This window comes from Fonsecaea monophora, assembly GCF_001642475.1.
Source record: "Fonsecaea monophora strain CBS 269.37 chromosome Unknown Scaff188, whole genome shotgun sequence".
NCBI classification, from domain to species: domain Eukaryota; kingdom Fungi; phylum Ascomycota; class Eurotiomycetes; order Chaetothyriales; family Herpotrichiellaceae; genus Fonsecaea; species Fonsecaea monophora.
In genome coordinates, this window is record NW_019174119.1 from 21,938 (window position 1) to 33,015 (window position 11,078).

The 11,078-nt window shown below is 52.1% G+C and overlaps 5 protein-coding genes across 5 annotated transcripts; 1 reads left to right on the forward strand and 4 right to left on the reverse strand.

Annotated features, from left to right (window-relative positions):
* Nucleotides 1–324: 324 nt before the first annotated feature.
* AYO21_11832 (methylenetetrahydrofolate reductase) lies at nt 325–2,253 on the reverse strand (the record flags this gene model as incomplete). Its single annotated transcript, XM_022661714.1, has 1 exon — nt 325–2,253. The coding sequence occupies one exon, from the start codon at nt 2,251–2,253 to the stop codon at nt 325–327; it is 1,929 nt and encodes a 642-aa protein (XP_022505978.1).
* A 672-nt stretch (nt 2,254–2,925) lies between these two features.
* On the forward strand, nt 2,926–3,663 carry AYO21_11833 (hypothetical protein; the record flags this gene model as incomplete). Its single annotated transcript, XM_022661715.1, has 1 exon — nt 2,926–3,663. The coding sequence occupies one exon, from the start codon at nt 2,926–2,928 to the stop codon at nt 3,661–3,663; it is 738 nt and encodes a 245-aa protein (XP_022505979.1).
* A 173-nt stretch (nt 3,664–3,836) lies between these two features.
* Nucleotides 3,837–5,223, reverse strand: AYO21_11834 (hypothetical protein; the record flags this gene model as incomplete). The annotated part of the gene is made up of 4 exons (XM_022661716.1): nt 3,837–3,912; nt 3,977–4,233; nt 4,452–4,612; nt 4,854–5,223. 4 exons carry the CDS (start codon nt 5,221–5,223, stop codon nt 3,837–3,839), a joined length of 864 nt encoding a protein of 287 aa, XP_022505980.1.
* Nucleotides 5,224–5,484: 261 nt separating this feature from the next.
* AYO21_11835 (hypothetical protein) lies at nt 5,485–7,032 on the reverse strand (the record flags this gene model as incomplete). The annotated part of the gene is made up of 3 exons (XM_022661717.1): nt 5,485–5,984; nt 6,040–6,376; nt 6,439–7,032. 3 exons carry the CDS (start codon nt 7,030–7,032, stop codon nt 5,485–5,487), a joined length of 1,431 nt encoding a protein of 476 aa, XP_022505981.1.
* Nucleotides 7,033–7,715: 683 nt separating this feature from the next.
* On the reverse strand, nt 7,716–9,016 carry AYO21_11836 (hypothetical protein; the record flags this gene model as incomplete). Its single annotated transcript, XM_022661718.1, has 2 exons — nt 7,716–8,560; nt 8,614–9,016. 2 exons carry the CDS (start codon nt 9,014–9,016, stop codon nt 7,716–7,718), a joined length of 1,248 nt encoding a protein of 415 aa, XP_022505982.1.
* Between the last annotated feature and the right edge of the window lie 2,062 nt (nt 9,017–11,078).

Here is an 11,078-nt window from a genome sequence, read left to right on the forward strand (position 1 = left end):
GTATCATGTTGAAATGAGCTGCTTGGCTCTTCATGCGTGGGGTATCATGTTGAAATGAGATGCTTTTTTCTCTCCTGGTCGTTCTTTTTGTATCGTTCTTCAGTTTCCTGTTTGAAGAATCACCTTTTTACCCTCACGCCAGCCCCCTGTGGTTTTTGTTGAATTAAACACGCCGGAAAAAAACTCCCGTCCTCCTCGTCAAGGGTAGGACGCATCCATGTAGTTAAGCTGAGTTGATCATGCTTTGTGTGTTAGACAAAACGCCAGTATAAATAAGAACCAAAAATTCAAGGCAAATGGAAAAAAAAAATCAACAGACAACGCTCAGTTGGAGAGCACGTCTGCACCGGCCTTGGAGGGAGCTTTGGGTTGCTCCCCGTTCGCAAGGCCTTTCTCGACATCACCGAGTGATGCATCGCCGTTCGGTACGTCCTTAGTCCCGTTCTCGACAGAACTGGGTACAGTGTCTTCGATGACCAAGTCGAGATCCTTGGTCTCCAGACCCTCAAACACCTTGAAGATCTCCTTGTTTTGGTGGAAATCGTTGTTCACAATGTTGACGAGGTAGCATTCGTCTATGATCTTCTCGATCAGCTTTCTGCTTCCGGATCCTGCGGGATAGCATTTGGCCCAGTCTTGTCCGAGCCGGAAGGCCTCGTCTTTCCACGCTAGAAACGAGACTGTTTCCACGATAGTTGGCTGGACAATCTCACGGTTCGGGAAGATACCCCAGGTGACGGCGTTTGGACCTTCGTCTTTTGTGTTTGTGTACAACTCGCCTTTCCGGTTCACTGCGTAGTAGGTTAGATTCTTGTCGGCATTTAGTCGATCCATCACCGTCTTGAACATGGAAGGGAAGACAAGTAGTTCCAAGTATGCTTTCTGGTACACCCAGCCACCTGCAGGACCCCATCCGTAAATTGGATGCGTAGACGACGCACCATCAACTGCTGGCTGAGAATTAATGGTCAAAAATCCACGCGTGTTTAACTGTAGCAGATCATCCTTGATGATGTCTGCCTCGGAAGAGATGGCACCTTCACTCCATGGTAGTCGTTCCAAGTCACCTTGCAGAAAGCGTACAAAAAGACTTGTAACGTCGCGGAGAGATCTTGGTTTTCCCCATAGCTTGATGTTGGCTTCGTTTGTGCCCTTGAGTCCAACACCGTAGGCATCCAACTCCCCGAAAGCAGGAGATCTACTGTCGCCCCAACGACCATTGGGAAACTCGTCCCAGTCTGCGGTCCTGCTGATGTATGATGCATTGCGATTTCTCCAGAAGATTGGCCTGACCGTCTCGTCCCGACGATTGAATCCTAGAGACTGCCGCCAGGGTAGTGGTTTCTCCAGCCGCGTTCCGGAAGTTTCAGGCGTCAGGGACAAGTCTTCCAACACCATGCGTGTGGCTTGCGCCAAATTCATGGTGTAAAAGTGAAGGTGTTGGATACCAAATTCCAGGATTTTCCGGCACATGTCAGCGACCAGATCTTTTCCAATAGCTCTAACAGCAGCGTCGTCATTCTTGACCGGTTCCAAAGCCTCGAACCACTCAGGAGGAACGTGGCATTTCGTCCAATTGGCTCGTCTCACAAACGCAGCGTAGGTCTGAACAGGCATGATGCCAGGAAGTATAGGCACGGTGATTCCACGATCCCGACACTTCTTCACCCAGTTGAGAAAAATGTCGACATCGTAGAACATTTGTGTTATGACGAAACTAGCCCCAGCGTCAACCTTTTCCTTGAGATGGTCGATCAGCAGATCGACATCCCTTTGGTCGTCACAGCCTTCCGGGTAGCCAGCAACGCCGATATCAAAATGGTCACCGTATCTCGCCTTGATGTATTTGACCAAATCTTTTGCGTAGCGGAAACCACCATCTTTCGCCTCCCACTTTTCTTGGTCTCTGGGCGGGTCACCACGGAGTGCCAGGATATTTGTACAGCCCGTCTTGTACGCCCGGCGGAGAGCCTCGTCGACCTGATGTCGTTCCATGTCCGTGCAGGTCAAATGCATGCAAGTCTCTAATCCATAGTAATTCTGAGTGGCATTGACCATCTCCGAGGTCAACTGGGAATGCCTCCCACCTGCACCCCAGGTGATGTCGATGAATGTCGGACCCAGATTGTGCATACGGTCCATGCGGTCGTACAGGTTCTGAACGCCCTGTGCCGTCTTAGGAGGGAAGAACTCGAAGGAAAAGGTCGGCTTCTTCTGCTGGTGAGCCAGCTCGAGTTTCTTGGAGACATGCATGTCGGAGGTTCGAGCGAGGAGAGGTAAAACGAGGGAAAAGTTGTAAGAAAAGCGACTGAAGTAAGAGAACGGGGAGAATCAGACAGTGTGGAAAGAGCGTTTGTTCAGAGTATCCTCTCTGCTCCTGTGTGACCGAGTGCGTGGTCACGGTGTGGGACGATGATGTCCTCCTCCAACCCGAAGTCCAACTCAACCGAAATAACGGTTGCGAGCCCACCTATCGGCCAGCTCTCGCGGCATTGAGGGTCGGATCTTCAACAAAAAGGCACGAGTCCGTCGATTAGATTGAATATAGTAAAAAAAAAGTGAGGGGAGTTGAGAGGTGAAAGGGCCTAAAGTCAGTAATGAACTCACTCTTCGTAGACTTTTCGCAGCTCACCGCAACGCCCACGCCCACACCCATATCCACACCCACACCAATACCAACGCCAACTTCATCTCGTATCCACTTACGCACTCCGGAATCCTTTCGCGCCACGCCGAAAAACTGTTTTGGCGTGGAGGGATGAAAAAGTTTGCTCTTGGCAGGCACCGTTTCTGCAAAGCGCCAAACGCAGATCTCGCTTGTGCTGGACCGCCCGCCAGACTACTCATACATCAGTCAAGATACGCTCAAATCCTCGTCAAACCCCTCCTGAAGCAGACGACTTCTCTCACGCTGTCGCCGTAACGATGGCGACGGATACATCCTACAAGGACGCCCTCCTCACTCTGCTGTTGAAGGCCTCTGCGCTCTCCTTTGGCACCTACACCCTCAAATCTGGTCGCATATCACCATACTTCTTCAACTCTTCCCTTTTGCACACTTCGTCCCTCCTCGATGCACTTGCACGTGGGTTTGCTTCAGTGCTGACCTCGCCTCCCTTTTCCCTCCCGCTTGGTACCGAAGAGGCTGGTGCGGAAGCCGATGGCTCATTTGCCCCGCACTTTGATGTGGTCTTTGGGCCAGCGTACAAGGGGATCCCAATGAGCGCGATCGTCACTCGCGAACTATTCTTTGCTGGGAAGAATTTTGCGGAGGTCTCATACGCATACAACAGAAAGGAAGCAAAAGATCATGGAGAAGGGGGCATCGTCGCTGGAGCACCGCTCAAGGGCAAGCGAGTGATCATTGTCGACGATGTCATGACAGCTGGCACAGCCCTGCGAGAAGCCATTTCCATCATCAAAGCTCAGGGCGGTGTTGTGGTTGGGGTGGTCCTGCTTTTGACCAGACAAGAACGTGTCTCCGATGCAGAGCCGAGAAGTGCGATGAAGGTTGCCGAGGACGAGTTAGGAGTGCCTGTGAGGGCGGTGCTCACGTTCGAAGACTTGCTCGAAGCTATTCAAAGTGGCAAGGTCGAAGGAGCCGGACAGGAACAGCTCGAGCTAATGAAGGCCTACCGGGAAAAGTACGGGAGCAAAGACTGAATCCAGGGGTGTTTTTGATGGGCCACGACGCTCTCACACTTGCTTTGATAGACCTTATGAATGGATGACTCGGGACTGGTGCATTGTCATAAAAACGGATCCTTCTCAATTCAGGGCTATTGAAGACACTCTTCCTCCCGAAACGAGGCATGTGGCATGGGTTTCCTATTTCTTCATCGGCCCAGGACTGGACTATTGCCATGCACGCCGTGACCGTGGCCGCCGTCAAACCACTCTGCGCCCGCGTCCCTGGCAAATTTACAATTCATCCTTCCCTGTGCCATCATCATTCACCGCCGTTGATTTCACACACCCACCGCCCGCGCCGTCCTTCTCACAGCCGCCGGGACAAGGCCCATCCTTATACTGCCACGTGAACAGCGCCTCTGTCTCGTTCGCCAGCACATCCCCGATAATGCGCGTGCGGTGCGCCGCCAGCCTGCCGACGCTGCGGGAGAAAATCTCCCTCGACCGAATGATGATCTGAGGCCAGCCGTGCGAACGCAGCGTCGGGATCGACGTGGAGAAGACGTATTCGCGGAACCCGCCGTAGAGGATGGCGGACGAGCACTATTCCAAACGCGCCCGAGGGATTAACTCCAGGTCCCCCGCCACAGGTCAGAAGAGGAGCCTTATCGCAAAGCAAAAGTAAAGATGACCCCTCTCACAAGAAAGGATCGTGCAATTCAGAGAGAGAGGAGACGGAAGCAGGGATGTGACGGGGTGGGGGGGATCTGGAAGGACTGCTTTGCTTGCTTGCTTGCTTGCTTGCTTGCTTAGTTTCTTACCATAGGACATGCCTCCGCCGTGGTATACAGGCTCAAATCACCCAGTGCTTTGATGGCGTCGGGTCCTGAGAGCTTGTACGGGCCATCCGGGTCGGTCAGGATCCGGCTGCAGTTGTTGATGGCCGCAATCTCGCCTTTTGATGTGCGTGCTTCGTTAGCGACTATCCCTTGTATTTCATATCGCCCTTTTTTTTCATGGCACCTCCACTTCGCTTTCTTCTTCACCGCCCTCGCTCTGTGAAACGTCTGGAGATCTTAAAGTAGTGGATAGACAGAGAACAAGAAGACAAAACAGATTGGACTTAACAAAAACCCGCCCTCCGCCTCCGCCTCCTCGACAGAGGAGAGCCACAGCCCCATAACCACTGAGAGACAAAGTACAGATCCCACTCGGGCACTCACCATGCAACGTCGGGTTCCCATCCCTCACGAGCGAATTCGCGCCAATACACACCTCCTCGCCCAGGTGGTCGATCTCGCTGGCTCCCGCACCACCCGTGCCCTTGCCGGACGCAGTGTGGTTCACGATGACAGAGCCAAAGGCCGCAAACGGACAAGGACTGCCGTCGTTGATGTCTGCTAGAGCTGCCATCGCCCGGCGCATCCAGTACGCCCGAACCGAGAAGGGGACAGGGTCGGCGCCTAGGTCGTTGCCCCCTCCTCCAGCGATATAGCACGGGTTGGCTGGATCATGGAGATCACAACCAGAGGATACGGCAGAACTTGAGACAAAGAAGAGAGGGAGTGAACAGATGAAGAATGATAACTGCATGATCCTGGACGCTGTAGACGTGAATGATGCTGGCATTCAATATGGCAGTGCTGACCCTGACTTGACTCTGCTTGCTCAACGATTGATTTCCAAACAACATACGATGTATATAGTATATTCGAGATAGAAGCAGAAGAACCACCTTTGAAAGTAAGAGCGCTCATGTCCGGTCAACAAATAAATCCGCCCCTTGTGCGGTGTAATACAAGGTGCCCTCATCCGAGTTCCTACCGATAACGCTGCCATTATTCTGAACAATCCTCAGTCGATGTCTTCGACAGCCTCACTTATCTGTGCGAGGTCGAGATGCTCAACGACACCAGCCCCTGTCACTTGCTGCACCCTCAGGCCAACACTATTCGAGGTTTTACTCATTCCCACGTTAGGACTCCACACAGGGACCAAGTCCAACAATCTCGACGTGAGCCTCGACCGCGTCTCATCGGAAAATATTGACGGTGTAGACACACTGCGCTGCGTGCGGGCTTTCTGGCTTTGCAGTTTCTGCGTTCCTTTCTTGTGCTTAACAAATGCACTGGCTGGCATGGACCGTACAGCAAAGACGCTGGGCCACTCAACCACTTCCAGGGCCAATTTCTGTATCTCGTTTGCGACGTAGCCAGGCGAGACTAAGACGATCTTTTGACGGGCGACCGGATGATCACTATACTGTTCAAGCATCCGGGCAAATCCATTGTCAAGGCAGGCAGCGACAAAGATTGCGTGACAGTTCGGCGTCGAGAGATAGAGGTGGAAGTTTTCTAGAGCCGTGGACGATTAGTCGCGATGAACTTTCGGTCTTGATGGTAGGTATACCTCTGATTTTGTCATCTGCCCTCTCTTTTCCCCTTCCTGCATCGAAGAAATCGAACAGAGGGATTTTCTCGGTGAACTGGACCGCAAAATCGGCTACGGCTACACCTGTATGGCTCTTTCGAGGCCGGGGCTGTCTGACGCCACCCCCAAAGTTGATGAAAACGCGAGTGACAACCTTGGATGTTATCGGAATAGTTCCATTCTGATTCAGAATGTACTTGATGACTTCATTACGGATCCTCGTGGCAGCTATGGCACCTGGGCCAGTCGCATCAGCACAAGCGGTTGTTGAAGTGCCTCCTTGTCCAGTACCCTGACTGCAGATATCGCGAGCCCACTGTTTGAGATTTCCTAGATTAGCGAATCGCACAGTACAAGATGACACGGATAAATACTCACAGAGTAGGCGTCACCGTCAACTAGCACGACAACAAATGGTTGCGCTGGTAGAGGGGAATCTTGCGCGAGGGTGACCAAAGGGTCCTTGACTGGCTCGGTGTTTGTGGTGCATCTCAGGTATTCTAGATCCAACTGCATATCAACCAACCTCTCCTCAAGCCTCCGTGCATGTTTAGTCATGGCCTTCAACGACGTCGTCTCAGTATTGAGTCTTGCCTGCAGCTGACCAGCAAGGACAGACTCGTTTCTCAGGCTGGTTTGCAGGCTCTTCGCTTGTGCCTGAAAGGCTACGCGCTTTTCTTGCTCCTCCACCAGCAAGCGCCGCGCTTCGTCGCCTCTTGCCCGCGCAGAATCCAGCGAGTCGCGGAGCTCGTATAGTTCTATGCGATATTTGTCAAATTGAAGGTTTGCTTGCGCACAAAGTTCATTGGCATATTCGAGCTGAGCTCGCAATGCTTCCACCTTGTCTGCGAGGGTATCAAAGTCCATATCCTCGATGGGCTTCGTATCTAGACTGGTCGTCGTTTGAAAACGCGTGCTATCGCTGGCATCAGGCTTACTGATGAAAGGTGAGAGCCAGGAAAGAAGTGCCATAATGGTAGCGAATCTGGACGCCGAGGAGCAGTAAATGGGACTCAGTAGCCGTGTGAGTCAAGTCGATTTCAGCGTTCAAGAAATGCCTAAATTAAAGACAAACTTGAGCAGAGTGAAGGGGGCACTTTTTCGATCGTATGATCAGAAGAGAGAACTAGGACGGATATGCCTTCATCCCTCCGCCTTAATCCGCAGAACGAAATAGAAACGCGAAACCTTGTGCGACATAGGTCTAATGAGTATGTATAGAAAGAATGGCCATAAAAGTGAAGGACAATTACACGTTAGCAGATATCAACGAGGAAAAGAATGTCGCCAGATCGAAGGGATAGAGAGACAATTGTATAGTAGTGGCAGGATGAAGAAAAATGAAACAGTCATAACAATCGAGGTCGACGACGCAGTCAGAGCCAGTCACGCCGCTCCTTGTTGTTAACAGGTGGGGCAGGAGCGACCGGAAACGCGGGGATATGTGACTTTGGTGGCACGTGATATCAAGAATCAAATGCAAGATGCAGTACTGTGTATTGACATCTGTATCAAGTACAACTTAGTCTCGGCGCGTGCAGCAGCAAAAGTGCGCTGACTCCGATAAGGCGGCGGAGACGTTGTTTGCAGGGCTTGGATCCCTGCAGCATGCAACATATTCAGTCCTTGGTCATCGACCTCCCGAGAGTGATGGCTTAGAATCCTCGCCCAGTGGCGGCCATTCTCTCCAGGCTAGGCACGGCATTGAAATTGCCAACACCCATTCCTCCGTTGATGTTCCCTGACATGGCGCCCATGACGCCTGCATGGATTGGCCGGTTGCCCATGCTCGGTTGTTCTTCTAGGTCCTCATATCTCAACGTGTAAATGCGTCGGACCTTCTTCCAGAGTTTGGTATCCCACCAGATGTAGTAGCCTTGCTCGCTCACTTTGTCGTCCAGTAATACTGGACTAGGTGACGCGTCATCCCTGGTGAGCCATTGCTTCTCCCGCATGTGGTACCGCCACTTGCGCGCGACTAACTCTTGAGCCACCAGCATTTGTATGTAATCCCGAGGCATGGTGTAGAAGATGAAGAATAGCGTTTCGTCCACAAAGCCAGTAATCCGAGTCGACAGTGGTGCTACTTTTTTAACCGTGTAGCAGTCGGGAATGGTGTACTCCGAGTCCAATGGCCGCAACGGTGTCGCATTGGGTTCGGCCCACGGTCCTGGATAAGACGATAGCAAGGGTTCTTGCGAGCCCATGTTGATGCCGAGCGTTGACAGGTCCACTCCCCGCATCAAACTTCTTGCTGCTGGACTGGCATTGTCCTGTTCTGCAACGTAACCTTTCATCCCGAACTTGTCTTTTTCACTCATTCCTGCGAAGATGGACTCGTGGTCGGATCTAGTACCAATTTCCCGATCTGCGAACATATCCCGCGGTTGCAATCCTAACGACTGGGACGGTGAATCCTGTAATTGCGTCCGTGCATCTTGTCCTAAGAATCTCTCATGGCCTATGGCCGCATTGATACTCTGGGATATGGGTGACCGAGCTAAAACTTATCCGTCAGCAATCCGCGCTCTCACACTAGAGCGGCCACCATACAAATTTGTGTCTGCCCGGACGGCGAAGTAACTCTGCTGGGGTCACCAGGCGTGCTGTCCCCCTGTTGAGTTGGTTGTCGCTGCGTAAATCCAGGAGGTCCACTTGGGGCTTGACTTGTTCGTCGTACGGGCTGGGAAGAATCCGAGAACTCCATTGGAGCATTCCTTGAGTAGGTATCAGTAGGATAGAAGCCGTCTCGACTGGCATTCACCGGTTGCTGTCGAGAAGAAATGTGAGTTCGCGAGGCTTGCATTTGCTGTCTTTGCGCCTGTTCGTTCTGAGGTGGCCCAGTCTGCCAGGCACTGGACCCCACACTGTGACCCTGTGATTGCAGGCTGCTGTTGTTGAGGCTGGGAAAGGAAGATGCGGATAGATCAAGCTGAGTATTGGCCCTCGAGTTCATAGCTTGTGCCCAGCTGTCGGGTGCTACAGCGTCTCGAGCTTGTTGCGAGGGTGCGGGAAGCCCACTTTGCCCCCAAGTTGCTTGCGTTGCGTTAGGTCTTATCCTTGAGATTTGTCAACGGACATACCAGGCTTACCCCCAACCATCCTGCCGCTGCTAGCGGCCCGGCCTTGTGTGTGTTGATTCATGTTGTTCACTGTAGGAATTTGTCGTCCTTGTCCTAGAGAAGATTAGTTAGCACGTGGGCCAATGCAAGGTACAGAAAACAGCAATGTTAACGAGCTATTTAGAGAATGGTCCACTTGGACATCAGTGGTCCACGTGACCTGGTGATCGTGTCCCTGCTGATTCATTCTCAACTGTAAAGGAGGCAGAAACCCGGATCTGAGCTTCCGGAGAGAAAGAGAGCTGTGTGGCTGCCGCGCTGCTAAACAGGCGTTCAGACGTCCACAAGCAGTTGTTGATGATGCGGCGCGGAGTGAACGTCTGCATCGATAACCATGCTGTCCATGCACATATTTCAAGGAAAGCCGTAGCATAGGACTGATGCCATTGTGTGGGCTTGGTGAATCTCTCCACGATTGCGGCTATGGCCTGACTGTGCCTCTTGACTCCGCGGAGAGATTGCTTCACTCAAACGCAGCATATGCATTCATTCATCGTTGGTCCCAACATGCACCAAAATTGGCACGGTCTTGCCGGAAATCCATCGTAGCTTTGGCTGATAGTCCAACTTTTGGGTATTTTTTTGACCGTTGAGCTCGTGCCAGGTAACACTTCATCCCGAGCTGAGTGTGCTAACCGCCCCCTCTTTCAGCCCATTCATCATCCGTAGTCCTCATTCTGACGGAGAATTCCATTCTATAGATGGTCCTCGTTTCCCGCCCTCCATTGAGAATAAAAGTGAACGCAGTTTGGAGGGCGAGGGAGCGGGAAACCCACCTTGTCGATTCATCTCGGTCTTTGACTTGACAGTCTGGACCGACTCCAGATGCTCTCGCTCCGAGGAGAGTGATGGCTCGTTGCGCAAGTCTCAGTTCGGTCGTGTGTATTGGCGTACGATTCGAGGGAATGGAGGCGAGAAAGGTGCAGTTGTTCACCAGTTGTTGTTCTCAGGGTCTCTAGAGGCTGAGGGCGCAGTTCGGATTCAACGTCCCTGGCCTTGGCGCGACACGGAGCCTCATGTGATAAACGCCGATGACACGAAGCACGAGAGATTCATTAATCGCTTCACAGGACCTGCTACCTGGCACTGCGATAGAGGTCAGATGGAAGAGCTCGATGATTTTCGAGAGAATTGCTTTGTCTACATTGGTCTTTTGTTATCAAATTCTCTCAAATCCTTTTGGCCCCAGCATTCCCCATGCTGTCCTGCATCTAATCATCAAGAACGTGAGCTATCAAATGCCCGCAGGTTGATCGGACCGGACTGACGCCTTCTGCACATGGTTCGTTCGGAGAAGACCATGCTCAGCCAAATAACGCCGTGCTCATTGTCCGAGAAAATGATTCACAGCAACAATCCAATGGCGAGTTCGACATTACCACCAGTCTGTCTCAGCGCAGCGATCGCCTCCTCTCTTGTAAATCCCAGCTCGGTTACCTGTGCTATTGATTCTGCGGTGATTGGTCGCGATTCTCCAAAGTTGCCGGAACCTGGCTCAGGTTGAGATGAAACAGCTGTAGAGGGAGAGCCTGATAATGACGGTTGATTCGCAGTGCTGGCGCTTGCCTGACCGGTCCCTGACCCTGGTTGAACTGACCCCGCCGATGCTCCTGGCATGACAGTTCCGGTCTTTGCGCCAACTGTGCTGCCACCAGGGCCTTCAATTTTGGGCTCACTCTCCAACACATCTTCCATCATCTTCGGGATTTCGCTTTCTGGTAAGAAAGGAATCTCGTCGTTTTCAATGCGGAGACAGTTTTTCTTCAGATCGATGCACATCTGATGCCGCTTGAGCATGTCAAGCCCTAGTAGCAGGTCTACATCTTTGCCTTCCATGACTGTGAAGCTGCTGGCGAGGTTGTACTGTCCAATTTCGATTCGGCGAATGAACTCGAC